This window comes from Phyllostomus hastatus, unplaced genomic scaffold (assembly GCF_019186645.2).
Source record: "Phyllostomus hastatus isolate PE091 unplaced genomic scaffold, TTU_PhHast_1.1 phas_contig_210, whole genome shotgun sequence".
NCBI classification, from domain to species: domain Eukaryota; kingdom Metazoa; phylum Chordata; class Mammalia; order Chiroptera; family Phyllostomidae; genus Phyllostomus; species Phyllostomus hastatus.
The window spans coordinates 15,779,531-15,794,756 of record NW_025333737.1 but is presented as its reverse complement, the minus strand read 5'-3'; the positions used below and the strand labels follow the sequence as shown (position 1 = coordinate 15,794,756).

At 58.4% G+C, this 15,226-nt stretch overlaps 1 protein-coding gene and 1 long non-coding RNA gene across 13 annotated transcripts in view; one reads left to right on the top strand and one right to left on the bottom strand.

Annotated features, from left to right (window-relative positions):
- The window catches only part of MAPT (microtubule associated protein tau), an 86,388-nt gene extending 71,490 nt beyond the window's left edge, over window positions 1–14,898 (top strand). For 9 of the 12 annotated variants that reach the window (XM_045836025.1, XM_045836029.1, XM_045836028.1 and 6 more), the window contains 4 exons: window positions 5,590–5,682; window positions 9,120–9,201; window positions 11,558–11,670; window positions 14,421–14,898. In XM_045836025.1, the coding sequence (XP_045691981.1) occupies window positions 5,590–5,682; window positions 9,120–9,201; window positions 11,558–11,670; window positions 14,421–14,636 (504 nt within the window). In that variant the 3' untranslated portion in view covers window positions 14,637–14,898. The remainder of the gene's footprint in view (window positions 1–5,589; window positions 5,683–9,119; window positions 9,202–11,557; window positions 11,671–14,420) is intronic. The other 3 variants (XM_045836026.1, XM_045836036.1, XM_045836037.1) reach the window with 1 other exon arrangement.
- On the bottom strand, window positions 4,041–6,918 carry LOC123816834. The gene is made up of 3 exons (XR_006785347.1): window positions 6,818–6,918; window positions 5,271–5,580; window positions 4,041–4,532 (listed from the first exon to the last, which is right to left on the bottom strand). It is a non-coding gene; the product is annotated as an uncharacterized LOC123816834 (long non-coding RNA).
- Window positions 14,899–15,226: the final 328 nt, after the last annotated feature.

Sequence of the window (15,226 nt, the reverse complement as noted above, 5' to 3'; positions counted from 1 at the left end):
GGGGGCGGGGCTCTTCCCCCGGGCTGCCGGCCACCGCCCACTGCACGGGAAGAGGCATCCGGGGAGCCAGGGCCAGTGACACGATGCGGGGGGGGCCCACGTCACCGCCTCGCCACGCTGGGCGCACACAGGCGCCCTCGCCTGCGGAAGGCTCGGGGAGAAAGGGTGCCTCCCGGGACTCGCGGGGGCAGGAGGAGCGACAGCCGCTCCTTCAGTTCCACGGAAAACCTAGAAAATCACCTGAACCGAAGAAAACCTCAGCCATAACAGCAAAGATCAACACGTCACTCCTCAGGAAAACTGAAAAGGAGAAAAGAAGGCACTTGGGATCCACAGAGGAGGCTTTTAAAATGGTCTGTCGACACGTCCGCGTGTCCTCCGTCGGGACTGGGCTGAGGGCTTCTCGAGGGGACGTTGAGGTCTCGGGCCTCCGCAGCCCACGCACAGTAGCCGCCCAGTGGGTGTTCGCCCGGCGGCTCCGGGAACAGCGGGCTGCCCGCAGGCTGACCCCACGCTGGGGAAGGACACGCAGGAGGCTGCCTGCTTGGACCCTGCAGGCTGAAAACCACGGCCCGTCAGTATAAGTCACTGGTCGAAAAACAATGTAAAACTTCTATTTTCTGCTTTGCACTTTTCTGTTTTCATCGTTTGCTGCAGGGAACGTGTATGGCTTGAAGAGTCCAAAATGAAGTTCTTAATTTGAAAAGGAAAATGCGGAAGAATCACTTGTCCACCCCACATAACTAGCTGGGTCCATCAGAGATGGGAGCACAGGGGAGGCGAGGCCAGCGGCTGCACCTCACTGCAGATCTGGGAGCCTGCTGCTCCTGGAGCCCTGGGGCTGGGCTCCCAGTCCCAGCTGTGGGGGGAACCGCCTGGGCTTGCCGTGGGACTCTTAAAAATCCTAATGCCAGAGCCTTTCCCGGGCTTGTTAGACCCGCAAGGGGGCCTCCCCAGGCTTTCCCAGTGTGCAGTTCAGGCTAAGAACCAGTGTCCCTGAATTCTTACCTGCTAACCTCTGGCCTCAACCCCAGCTCCTAGCGCCCCTCCTAGACCCTGGATCTGATAACTAGTTTTCCTCTTTTGGTCCCAAACCTGTGTCTGTTTTCAGATTCCACGTACCTGGCTCTCAGTCAGCTTAGACCCAGCCCAGGCCGCCCCCTCTGTCCTGCACCCCTCTCCCAAATACCCACCCCAGCCTTCTTTGTGAGGGGAGCAGGGGAGTTCAGACACAGAGACAGAGAACCAGCATTTAAAACACATTTTAAAAAACCTACTCACTGAAGGTGTGAGCGATGTGAAATTGGCATCCTTACATCCTGAGGAGGGTGCAATTAGCACAGTCCTTTTGGTTATAATGAGGGCACGTTCGTTCATAGTTGTCACAGTTTAGCTCTGCTCAGCGATCTGTGGAAGGGTCTCATCTTTGCCTCCAGACCAATCTTTGTGCCCCTGTGGCCTCAATTCAGAGAAGTTAGGACAGACCCTTGTTAGGGACCATCACTGGCCTTTGAAAGGACAATCCCCTGCATAGGGTGCTGGGCACACGGGCTGGAAGAGGACAGTGGGAAACTGCACACTGGAGATTTTTGCTCTGCACATCAAGTTAGACCTGGGAGAGCCAGTGGCGTGTGGGTTTAGGCTGGAGCTTATTCATTTACACAAGAGCTAGGGAGGGTTAACAGTGGATCGCGGAGGTCCTGCTGGGTCCGCTGGGCGTTCGCCCTGGCCGGACAGGACACCATCCTCCAGCAAGAGGAGAAGAAAGAGGACGTTGGAGGCGCCAACAGCTGAGAGCCCCAGGCTCCACTGTCGGTGGCCATGGGCGGTGGGTGAGCGTGGGAGGCTGTCGGAGCTGATTAAGAGGGTGTAGAGGGCAGGCGAGGGCAACACCAGCCCCAGCAGCCCCTCTGCGGTACGGTGGGAGCTCGGAAGGAAGCCCAGGGGCCCCCTGCCGTCCAGGGTGAGAGACAGTGCTCACTTGGGGCCAAGGCTGCCTGGTCCGGAGAACCGGGAATCCCTGTGGCTGCCAAGGTTGAGAAGGGTTGCAGAGTCACAGCCAAAAAAGGGCACAGGGCCCGAGCGTGGGGTGGTCTGGTTGGCTCTGAGCGCCTAGAGCTAAAGTCACTTCCTCTGGGGACGTCCTGGTTAGTGAAGACCCCCCAGCTGGACAGTACCTAGGAGCCCAGGAAGGACACCAACCTACCAGAGCTCTCAGGCTGACAGACTTGGGCTGCAAGATCCCACATGGCCACAAGATGGCGCTGGAATGCCGTAAGCGTCTGTCTCCATTCAGGAGAACCCAAGTCTTTTTAAATTTATTCCATTTATTGGCAAAGTCCCAGTACTCTGTTTTAAAAGCGCAGGTGAAGAACATTTATGCGGAGTAAATGAAGTGAAGTTTTACCTGGGATAGCTGGCCTGTCCTGGACTCAAGGCAGCCTGGACTCAGGTGCAGGCCCTGCGGGGAGGGGAGGGGAAGGGAGGGGACGGGGGACCCTCCTCTGGAACAGCCTGGAAACTCTGAGCACCTGTGCTTCTGAAACAATCTCCCTTAAGTCAAATCAGCTGAAAGACGCTTGGGGCAGTCTCTGTTTAAAGGAACAGTGTCAATAGTTCCACAGGTGACTCCACTGTTATTTGATCTCTTCCGTGGCTGGTTTACTTAGCAGGCCTAGATAAGTCATCCTGTGTCAGTTCCCAGGCTGACCACCTTGGGCTTTCCCACCAGCACACCCCACTCCCAGTCCTCAGCGCTGGGCCTCTTGACCCGGTGAGGCGAGGTCGGGCCCAGCAGCACCAGACGACGCTGGAGACAGACCTCACCAGGGACAGCCCGTGGCCGCTGGCCCGGCCTGGGAGCTGGGGGGCGGGGGGGGGGGCGCTCTGGGGGGGGGGCGCTCTGGGGGGGCGGGGGGCTCTGGGCCCGCTGGAGCACCTTGGAGATCTGAGCACACAGGGAACACGGTCAACGCCTAATGAGGGTTTAGAGCTGCTCTGGGTCCTCCGGGAAGTAGACTGAACTGAAGTGGACCCGCCCCACCTCACCCCACCCTCTGCTGCAGGGCTGAAACCTGACCGCAGGAATTCCTCTCCTGGCTGGGAGTCTCCAGACTGAACTGTGGAGCTTCCAAAACTTTGTCCTCCCCCCGCCGTGGGCATTCCCAGTGCCTGGCCAGACCCGAGGCTCAGTGCCCACCCCGTGCTACTCCAGAGGAGACGTCGTTCAGGGTTCCAGTTTGTGAATGCCGGCCATTCCCCTTTCTTCCCTTTCTGTAAATCCAACCTTCTGTAAAGGGTGTTGGCTTAATTTGACGACCAACAGTAATTCATGTTTGTTTTGTAAATATCCTTGGGTCTACTGCCAAATCCCACGAAAGCTCATTGCCTTTTTTGTGGGATTAGAACACGAAAAAGCCACACTAGGAGGGAAAAAAATTCATGTATTTGCAGATTTTGTTATTGCTCAATGTCTCTTGATTCATTTGATGAAGTTCTTATACAGATTTGTATAGAAAACAGGTTATTTTCCTTGAAAAACTAGTGAGTTTTCTTTGTCAGATAAGGAGAGTTATGTAACCCATCCTGTTTTCTTTTTTGCCTTGCCTTCCAGGAAGCTCAGAGTTAAATGTAATGATTCATCTTGTAATTGTCAGGACTAGTGGCCTCCCATTCTTTTACCTCATCCTTTAAGTTTTCTTGTTTTATGAGTGTGGGTGGGTGTTTTCTAATTCTAAACAGCTCTTTGTGAAAATAGGCAAGGTTGCCTCTGGGACTTATGCAGTTCAAAGTTGTAAATAACAAATGACCCCCAAAGAAGGTCATGTGGGACTACTTGAAATCTGAGGGTGGCACAAACCAATTCAGGGTGACCGAAACTCCTTAAGAAGCAGCTCAAGAAAGCCCATTCCTCCCTCTCTCCCTTCCTCTCTCTTTATAAGTAAAAGAAATAAAATCTAAAAAAAAAAAAAGGTAGGTTAGAGACACGTTTCCCAAGTTTTCAAGTTCAGACTAAGAAAAAAGCTGGGGGTGGCGTCCAAGAGAAGATTACTATCTTTTTACTTTGCCAGATTAAAGACATCTGAAAATAATAAACATCATCTACTATTAATGATTTAATAATTAAGAATTCAATACAGGAAAGGCCCCTCTAACACCAAAGAGTAGGATGGACGCATTTTGCTGTCATGTCCTCAGTTCATTTGCCGAGGACCCGTGGACCCCTCGGTGGCCTGCTCTGGCCGTTGAGTTTGTGTGGGACACTTCTCCCAGGAAGAGCCAGGCCAGGGCTGTGACCCACAGCCACAGCCGTCCTGACAGTCCCTGGGCTCCGGAGGCAGTGACTCAGACAGCGATGCTGGTTCTTAACTGGGAATTCCAGCTGACAGTTATTTACGGCCGTGGTGGACAGACTGTGGCCCAGTGTTTCCAAGCACAGAGCTCCTGAGGGGGAGGCGGCTGGTGACGAGGGTGGTGTCACTCTAGCGGACAAAGTGCAGTTGTTCTTTTTTTTTCTTTAACATTTTATTCATCTTTAGAGAGATGGGAAGGGTGGGAGAAAGAGAGAAAAACCTCGATGTGAGAGAAATATTGATCAGCTGCCTCTCGCACGCCCCCCTGTCCCGGGACCTGGCCTGCAACCCAGCCGTGTGCCCTGACTGGGGATCCAACCAGCAACCTTGCAGTTTGCAGGAGGACCCTCAACCCACTGAGCCACACCGGTCAGGGCTAAAATGGAGTTTTTCAACTCTCCTCCTCTGCGCCACAGTTTTTCAACAAATTGGGTCAAAGTCATCCTTCACTAAGTGTTGATATCCCCACCCCTTCTCCCTGACCCCTGGAGAGAGGAGCCTCCCAGAGCTACAGTGGGGAGACCCCTGGGGCCATCCGCCCAGTTCCCTGTAAGCACCTGGCTGGGCTGTGGGCCAGGGGGAGCTGATGGCTGGAAGGGCAGTGCCTGCCCTGCCTTCCACGAGACCAGGTCCTCACAGGGAAAGGGTGTAGGGACCACCTTCCCTGTGAAGCCAGCTGCATCTTCTTCATGATGTCAGTGACCCTGGAACCCAGCCGTGCAGTCAGGGGCGCTTTTCAGAAGCACAGAGACCCAGACTCTAATTCTGGGCCAGGGTGGGGTCTGGGATTTTTTTAAAAAGCACCCGCAGGCAATCCCACTGCCCGGTGAGCTGGAGAAAAGCCGCAGGAAGGTCTCGGTGAACGCTCTGACGGGGCTGGCGGGTGTGGAGGAGGACCTGGGGGGGACTCTTCCTTACTTCGTCTAGTGACATAAGTGAGCACATTTTCTTCCATCCCGGCCTCGGGAACACTCAGCTCCGGTCCTTGGGCCTCACAGGGGCTTCCACAGGCGCCTCGGTGACAGGACCCTTAGTCATGTGAGGAATTGCCGCCTGACTGAGGTCTGGCCAACCCCGTGCTGAAAGGTGGGGTCCACCTCCGGATCACCCAACGTCCCGGAATGCCGACCTGGGGAGCAGCCTGGGCCCGCCCCGCCCCGCCCTGCGGGCAGGGGCAGCTGTGCAGAGCAGGGTCTGGACGGAGCGGGTTACTCATCTTTTTTTCTGGCTGTCAAAGGTGCAGATAATTAATAAGAAGCTGGATCTTAGCAACGTCCAGTCCAAGTGTGGCTCAAAGGATAATATCAAACACGTGCCCGGAGGCGGCAGTGTGAGTACCTTCACACTTTCCCCGCGCCCGACTGCGGTTCTGGTTTCCCAGAAGCAGCATGAGTGTGTGTCTTTGCGAGACATTGCACAGAATAAACCATTCTCAGTCTGTGTCCCCAAGGAAACCTAGCCCAGGCTCCCCGCACCCGTGCCCGCTGCTGTAGGAGGGGGGCCCAGCCTTCACGGCCCCCCCCACCCCGGCCTGCACGGGCCACACGGGGAAGACGGCTGACCCTCTCTGGCTCACACCTGCAGGCGGGGTCCTCCCAGCACAAACGCCCATTGTGACCCCTCCCACCGCCCAGCACGGGCTCCTGGGAGCCCACCGTCCTGTGAGGTTGGGCTGAAGGTGGCAGCACCTGGGATGGCTCTGTCACCTCCCCTGTCACCTGGGCAGGTTCACTTTGAGTGGCTCCAGTGTGGACACCTGGCCCGTCTGTTCTGACGAGTGGATACAAAGGTCTTAACTTTACTGTCAGAGGAAGAGAAGCCCAGTCTCTGCTCTCGTTTGCCTTCCGCATGTGCAGGGGCAGCCAGTGCCGGCTCCTCTGGCCTCTGCTCTCGCTGAAACCCGGCACCACCCCCCCCCCGCCCCCCGCTCCCCTCCCCACCCCCCCGCAGACTCTCAGAGGCAAAGGAGCCCAGCAGAAGCGCCCCAGCAGACCGCCTGCAGGCCAGGGCTGATCTGGGAATGCTGCTTGGAGCCCTTTTAAGTCTGCCTTCAGCGTTCCTGGGGAGCTCCTGCGCCCCGCGCACTGCCCCCGAGGCTTGCCCTGCCGTCCCCACTTCCCCACGTGGTTGGCTCTGCTGTCCTCCTCCCGGCTGTCCCTTGGGCAACAGCGGGCACAGGCTGGTCATCCTGAGACTCCCCTCCTCCACAGCCCCCTCCTCACTGCCCCAGCCGAACACGCTGGGGAGCAGGAGGTTCGAGACCCCCCCGAGGTCCACCTGCGGGGAGAGGATAGTTTCTGAGAGCAGGCACCTGGCTCCTGGCTGGCAGCCCAGGAAGTGGTGATGGTCCCCGGCGGGGGGGCTGTCTCCCCACAAAATGCCCAGCCTGGGCCGCCCCGCCCCCATCTCGTCCAGCCCGAGGGTTTATTCTTGCAATGTGCTTCTGCCCGGGTGTGGGCACTCACCACGCGGCTGCTGCATGGCGCTTCATTAACACTCCCTCACAGTGTCTGCTGTGTCTCCTCTGTCCCCCAGCCCCCGCTCTCCTGTCCGGCTGCCACCTTGTCTGCTGCCCAGAGGTGGAGGGACCACCCCGTCCCCGCCCCCGCCTCCACCCCCGCCTGAGGTCACAGGGTCGCGTTGCTGCCTAAGCGTTGCCTCCCGGTCCTCTGGCTGCGCTGCAGACTGGGCTCCGGCCAGAGGGGAAGGCACGCACTTCCCGGTTTCACTCGTGTCGGGTCAGCTGGCGGGAGGGGGGCGGGGCTGGGGAGACTGAGACCGGGTCCAGCGGGCCGCAGACAGCAGGCGCTCCTTGTGGGGGGTGGGGGGGATGGGGAAGAGAGAGTACCTTCCCGCTGCTGGTGGCAGTTACAGGACTTCAGGGGACTTCCTCCGTTCTCGGGCACCTCCTGTCTGCCCTGCCCTCTCCTTCGGCCGGCCCGTGGGGCCCCAGAGTGGCACTTGATCCACGGCCGAGGCTCAGTGGCAGGGGGCGCCTGCGCAGAAAGCTCTCCTGGTGAAAGGCGGCCGGCGGGCTGCGCGCCCCTGCACGGTGCCAGCCGCAGGTGTTTCTGGGGCACTGGACCCCCCAGCCTGGGCTCTGGCCTCTGGCTTGCCCTCCGCTCCCCAGTTTGGAGGTGGCTTCCTGGCAAGCAGGCTTTGCTCCCTCTCCATCTCGGGAACCCCTGCCTCCAGCTGGCTTGGGGCTCCTCCCAAACCTGGCATGACCCCACACCCTCCAGCCCTAGATCCCACCCCCACCCTTCCCTGCCACTCATTTCAGGTGGATCCCACGCCCTCCTCTCACAGGCTACCTCGTCCGGGCCTCGTCCAGGGAAGAGGAGGAAGCCTGGGTCACACCAACATTCCCATCCCCCTCCTGCCAGGAGGGGTCACACCAACATTCCCATCCCCCTCCTGGGTCACACCGACATTCCCATCCCTCTCCCTGTGGCTCCCTGCCCACCCCCTCAGTGCCCACCCCCTCAGCACCCACCCCAGGGCACAGCTCTCTCCCAGGCCCGTTTTCTGAATCACTCCTCACCCACCCCCGCCCTCACGGGTGCAGGCCACCACGCCTGGGTGCACCCACCTGACGTCCACCTGCGGACTCAATCACCTCTCCATCAATGGCACACACCAGGATGATTCTGATGAACCGGAACCATCTGGGATTGTTCCAGATGGTTCTGACCGAAGGAGAACCGACCCCTCCTTTGTTTCTGGTGTCCTTGTTAATTAAAGCCATTCTCAGGCACGAGGCCACCTCTCTCCCGAGTAACTCGTTCCAGGGCAGGGAGCACAAGTCCACTGGGCGAATGGACTCTGGTGACCTCACACAAGGTCACGGCTGGGAAGTGACCCTCAGTGACCCTGTGGGGACCTCTCACAGCCATGGAGACCCACCTGCTGGTGCGGACTCCCTCGAGGGTGCCCCCTCCAGGGAATCTGGTTGTTGGGCTGAGGTCAGCAGGCAGCACGGGGCCGCAGCCCCACTGGGGGGATGGGCAGTGCGCCCGGCCACATGGTGGAGCCTGGGGCCCAGTCTGCGCCCGCCCTGGAGCCTTAGGCCTTCCCGGACGCGTGTGTCTGCGTCTGCCCTCTGCCACACTAACCCTGCAGCGTCTGCTGGGCCACCTGCCCCTCCTGTTCGTGCCACTTTCCAGGACACTCGGGTGCCAACTGGCTGTCCCGTCTGAGTCACCGCGCTGCTCCAGGTGCTGCTCGCTGACCATCACTGCTCCTGCTGTGGGGGTGCTGGGGTTTCTGGAAGCTTCTCCTGGGAGAAAGCCCGCCTCTGGACCCCACACCCCTCCTTCTCTTCTTTGAGGCCCAGCAGACCTGTCGCTTTCCCAGCGAGACACTTCAAATGCCACGCGAACGGATGGTGCTGACGCTTCGTCCTCCACGTCCTCACTGAGTGTGACGCGTCTGTTTCTTGTCAGGGGAGAGTGGCTGCTCTGTGTGTGTTGAGCAAACCCTGCACAGTGACAGAGTGCCCTGGCTTTCCCTGAGGGGCCTTGTCCTGTGGAACGGAGGAGGCTGCAGCCCACAGCGACTGGAGAAGACCCAGCCAGCTTGGGGCAGGGTCGAGGAACCCCAGCCACGATTTCCCACCACGCCGACCAGGGCGCGCCTCCCCCGGCAGACAGGAGACGCTGTCCAGCTGCCCCTCGCTGTGTTATGCTCCTCATAGAATAATCCTGTTTTGTTCTCTCTGTCCTCCCCTCACCCCTGCCCACCCCTCACGCGTCCTCTCCCGTCCAGGTGCAAATAGTCTACAAACCCGTGGACCTGAGCAAGGTGACCTCCAAGTGCGGCTCACTGGGCAACATCCACCATAAGCCAGGTAGCCCTCGCAGAGTACTTGGGGGGGTGCGCGGTAGGCACGGGGCAGGGAGGCTGGGGGTGGGGGGTACACGGGACGTCGTGGTCCTGCTTCCAAAGTGGCTGGGAAGCGTTGCTGGGACGGGCCATCAAGGACAGTGCTGAGGGTGGCACCTGCTGGGGCCTGGAGGCACGGCTGTCCCATCTCGCTCCTGAGCAGGGTCATGCCGCCTGAGGCAAGGTCAGCAGGGCCTGTGCTGGTCCTAAACCCTTACCCGGGTTCTCCCAGCAGGCTGCCCCAGGGGCCTCTAGAGCTGGGGACAGGCCTGGCCTGACCCCTGAGGCTGGCTGTATGGATGTCCCAGCCCACACAGGGGACCCCAGAGCCATTGCCATCCTCCCTCTTTGACCAGAAAAGGATACGGTTGGCTCTCCCTCATTCCCAGCCCCCCTCCCTCCCCCACAGAAATCAGCACTATCCAAGGGCTTTCTGCAGTGATGGACGTGGTTTCCACCTGTGATGTCCAGTGTGGCAGCCACGGACCACGCACGGCTGCTGAGCACAGGAAATGGGGCTGGTGCAGTTGAGAAGCTGGACTAAGTTCACTTAATTACAAATTAAGAGCACACTTACACAACAGAATACTGCTCAACTGTAGAGAAGAAAGAAGTGTCACCTTTTGTGGCAGCGTGGATGGACCTGGAGACTATCATGCTAAGTGAGATAAGCCAGCCAGGAAGCCAAGCACCATATGATTTCACTCGTATATGGAATCTAATGAACAAAGTAACAGAAAGCGGTGGAGCCCTGGCTCGTGTAGCTCAGTGGACTGAGGGCGGGCCTGCAAACCAGAGGGTCACGGGTTTGATTCCTAGTCAGGGCCCATACCTGGGCTGTAGGTCAGGACTCCAGTGGGGGGCGTGTGGGAGGCAACCACACACTGATGTTTCTCTCCTTCTCTTTCTCCTTCCCTTCCCCTCTCTAAAAACAAATAAATAAAAATCTTTTACAAAAAATTCCCCTTAAAAAAAAAGCCACGGAACAGACTGACAGCTGCTGGAGAGGAGAGGGGGGACTGCGATGAGAAAGGGTGAAGGGATTAAGCAGAAAACACACACACACACACACACACACACACAACACACACAACACACAACACAGACGTGCTGACAGTGCGGGGACAGCCAGAGGAGAAGGGGGGAGGGGGGACAAAATGGGGGGGAAGGAGACTCGACTTCGGGTGATGGGCACAGGGTGCCGTGTGCAGATGATGCTTTACTGAGTTGTACACTTGAAGCCTGTATGGTTTTATGAACGAGTGTCACCCCAATAAATTCAATTAAAAGAGTTTTCCAAAAAAAACTTCAAGTGGGCACACATGGCTGGCAGCTGCCATGTTGGGCCGCTCAGGTGTAGGTTCTGGGTCCCGGCTCCACCTGGGGTCCCAGCCTGAGCCTCGCCCCTCGGGCCAGCGGGGCAGCAGAGGCAGCGCCGCGGGGGCAAAAGGCCGTCAGGAGCGGCGCTCGCGACATCTCCTCCGTCCTGGCTCCCTGGACGTGTTGTGGGAGTTCGGTCGCACCCAGGGACGACCATCCCCTGCCTGGTGCCGCCATCCCACCCCCCCTCCCCCATGAGCAGCTTTCCTGGGGGGCTTTGTCCTTCCCAAAAACGTCATGGGCGGTTGCCCCTCACAGAGCATGGGGGTGCGGGGGTGCTAACCCCCGAGCAGCCAAAAGTCTGCGTGTAGCCCCGATTCCCCCAGAACACAACCCTCTATTATTGGCCCGAAACTCTGCCAGTAGCACGAACAGGTGAGGAACACATGCTGTGTTATTACAGTAAACTAGAGAAAAGAAAATATCACCAAGAAAATCATGAGGAATAGACACAACATTAATTGAAAAAGTCTGTGTATAAGTGGACCCATGCAGTTCAAGGTCAGCTGCAGGTTCTTCCCCCTCAGCACTGGCCCCGAGCGTGGAGGAGCCAGAAAGGCACAGGCCCGTCCTTACTTAGATCGCGCTTTGCCCTTTAGTTAATTCCAAGGTCTTACAGGGCCGCGGCTTACAGGATGTTGACATAGAAACACTCCACTCTCTGGAAACCAACAAATTTAGAATTCAGTCATTTCTCCCACACTGAGCCGTCACTTCCCTTTGCGCTGTCTCGGGAGGAGGAGTTTTCTGAGTAAAGATCTGAGGCGCAACTTGACTAGAGAGACAAAGAAAACCGTTTTCAGGCCCTTTGGAAGGACGGACTGACCAAACCACATTCTAAACACGGGACAGCCTCTGCAGCCCCCGGAGGTGGGTGTCTCTCTGGAGCCCCTCTCAAGGCCCTCACTCAAGGCGAGTGCCCTGCGTGTGCTGTGTTCCAGGGGGCGGCCAGGTGGAAGTCAAGTCTGAGAAGCTGGACTTCAAGGATCGAGTCCAGTCGAAGATTGGGTCCCTGGATAACATCACCCACGTCCCTGGCGGAGGGAATAAGAAGGTAAAGGGGGCAGGCAGGGAGGAGGTCGGTCGCTTTGGGGCGTGGCTGTCAACTGAGTCGGGTGGACGGGACTGGTGCAGCTCTCGGGGCAGAAAAGCGGAAGACCATGGGCTCGGCCTTAGCTGCCCACTGCAGTCGCCTGGGAGCTCGGACAGATGTGATGCCCAGGATCCACCCCGGAGATTCTGGCTGGTCTCAGGCGTGGTCTGGACACCTGGAGTTTGCAAAGTCCCCAGGTGTTCTTTAGTGCGGCCAAAGGTGAGAGCCCCTGTCCTAGGCCCTGTGATTGGCCAGCACCCACACAAGGAGCCGTCCCACAGCCAGCCCCAGACACCCAGAGCAAGTCATGGGCATGTGACCTCCTCTTCCAAATGGGTCACGAGGTAGTCAGAGCAAACCAGGGATGCTGAAATCCAGATGTCAGCAAAGCCTCTGTCATCGACGTGCCCGTGGGGAGGCCGCTGGACCGCGCCTGGCTGCGGGTCTGCCTGTGCGAGCTTGGGGGTGGGGGCACAGGGGCCTCTGTGGCCCCAGGACGCCTGGTAGGATGCGGCCTGGTGGCTGGATTTCCCTCATCTGCATGAAAGCAGCCCAAGTGCCCTTGGGGTTTCCCAGCCACGCCTGCTCGCCCTCAAGCTCTGAAGTGGCTCACTCCCAGTCTTCAGTGTCTCCCAGAGGTGACTGAGGAGTGGCGGAGGGACAAAAGATGTCCCGGAACGGGCAAGAATCTGAGACCCAGCTCGGTGTAAGAAAGGGCGCTGCCCAAGGTGGCCCAGCTGGTTGGCGCAGCCACAGGGCCGTCTTGCCATCATACCACACCTGGGGGCAGCCGGGAGTCTCCTTGGCAAGTCTCGCACCGCCCCCCCCCCGCCCCCCACCTCCATCCTCCAGCAGGCCTCAGTCTGAGGTCTGAGCGGACGGACACTCCCCACCTTGCACGGGCGTGAAAGCCTAACAGTGTGGTTTTAGAGAAGCACCTGCCAGGAAGGTGGCAGAGTGAGACCTGGGGCCAGGCCCAACCCCTCAACAGAGCCCCCTAGAGGCAGAAGGAAGGACAGGCCCCGGGCCTTGGTGAAGGCAGGTCTCGCCCGTCTCCAGAAGCTCCTGTGTCCTGAGCGGGCTGGGACAGGCCCCGTTGCAGAGGGGACCTGGGCGAGGTCGGCGAACACTCCCGGTCTAGTTCTCCTCCAGCAAAGTGGGCAGAAACACCCACATCCCTGGGTGGCTGTGAGGCCTGCAGGAGATGGTGTTCTGGAAGGTTCCTGGTACTTCGTCGTCATCTAGGGACATGAGTCAGCGTCAAGTCTGAGTCTGAACTTCTGTTTTAACTCATTGCTCAGTGGCAGCTTGGAGGCGGGCCCTGCCCCGCCCAGCCCGCCGCTCAGCCGGCACTGTCCGGGTGGCGGAGGTCCCCTCCGGGTCAGTCCCCTCGGGGTCAGGCCCCCCCCACCGTTGCCTCAGCAGTTGGGCACAGGACACGTCTCACCCCACCTGAGCCCTTCCAGTTTGGGGGGTCTGGGAACATTCCCAGGACCCATCACTTTTTTTCGTAAGAACAAAGCTTTTAAAAAACATCAACATGAATGTTCTTAGCAAAGCTTATGCCAAAGAGGCCTTTGAAATGCGGAGATCTGAAGGGGTCCTTTTATCAAAGCATGACCCCACATGAATAAAATGAGCATATTTACAGCTTCAAGGAGAACCTGGATTTTCTCTGCAGCCCCACCGGAGCCTCTGCAGCAGGGGCTCTTCATGGGCCAAGGACTCCGAAAACCGAGTGGAAAAACTCTGTGGGGGGCATGGTTCTGGTTTCACCAGATTGAGAGGTCTTAGGACCCCCCAGAAGGTTGAGATTGACTGTGTCCACCACAGCAGGGCTCATGAGGAGAGAATCACTCTGTGCATCCCCAGCTGACGCTTTCGGAGTCCCCAGGTGTCCTCTGGCGCTCGGCCCCCGGGGGCTCCAGGCCACGCCATCGCTTCCCCGCCTTCTCCAGCACCCCTGCCCGTGCTGCCGCCCACAGCTGCCGCCCCTCCAAACTCCCCCGTCCCTGGCAAGGGGGAGGGCTATGTGCGGCTGATTTGGGGGCAGGGACTCAGGGGACATCCCTGAATCTTCTCCAGGGAACTTCGACACTTCCATTTGCAATTGGGCGGTGGCTATCAAAACAAAATGAGTGTGCCTTATGACCTCCTGGCGATTCCACTTCTAGGATGCACTTCCATGCGTGTGCAATGATGTGTGTGCACAGACATCCACGTTATTCATGCACAGCACTGTCGGTCCCAGCAAAAGGCAGGGACAGCTGAAATACGCTCCCCCGGGGAGTAGATAACTTTTGGTACATCTGCTATGGCGAAATACCGCCATCAACAGGCCCAAGGGGACCAGGTACTGATAACAGAAGGTGTTAAGTTTACAAACCTAAGTACAAAGCATGTGGGTATTTTTAGTACATGCATTAAAATACACATGCATGTATCTCTCACATACACATATGGGTGTGTGGAGTAGCTCGGTGAGGGTCCACAGACAAGACACTTACAATGGGCGCTGCCTCGGAGAGGGGGACAGGGTCACTTGGAGACAGGTGACAGAAGGACCCTGCACAAGGGTTTGCCGTTGGAAAGCCATACAAACCAGGGTCACCGCCACCTCATCAGCACCGTCCCTCCCGGGCCGGGCTGGCAGGGCAAGTCCACCTCTGTCTGGCCCTTCATCTCGGCCTCCCTCCCCTCCTGCCTTGCAGATCGAGACCCACAAGCTGACCTTCCGTGAGAACGCCAAAGCCAAGACCGACCACGGGGCGGAGATTGTGTACAAGTCACCCGTGGTGTCCGGGGACACGTCTCCGCGGCACCTCAGCAACGTGTCCTCAACGGGCAGCATCGACATGGTGGACTCGCCCCAGCTCGCCACGCTAGCTGACGAAGTGTCCGCCTCCCTGGCCAAGCAGGGTTTGTGATCAGGCCCCCGGGGCGGTCAGGAATCGTGGAGAGGAGTGAGAGAGTGTGGGAAAAAAAAAGAATGGTGACCCGGCCCCTCGCCCTCCGCCCTCCGCCCTCCCCCAGCTGCTCCTCACAGACCAGTCCGTCGGCCAAACACTTAACCTGCTTTTGTCGCTCGGCTCGGGCTCGGGACTTCAAAATCAGTGACGGGAATAAGAGCAAATTTCATCTTTCCAAATTGAAGGGTGGGCTAGGAATAATAAAATATTTTTAAAAACACGTTCAAGATGGCCACACCCAACATTTCCTTGGGCAATTACTTTTGATTCTTTTTTTCCCCTCTGAGTAGAAGAGGGAGGAGAGGCTCTGAAAGGTGCTTCTGGGGAATTTCAGGGACTGCGGGCGCCCCCCCCCCTCTGGCCCCATTCTGGGGATGTCACAGAGGCTGCAGCAGAACAAAGGACTTGATACTTGGTGTGTTGATGTGAGCTGGACAGTGGGGGGGACAGAGACGCAGGACAGGCTGAGGCGGGGTGGACAGGGAAAGGGGGGTGAGCTCGTGAAGGGGGAGGGGCCTGCTCCCTGCTCGGTAGGGCTGCAGGAAGGA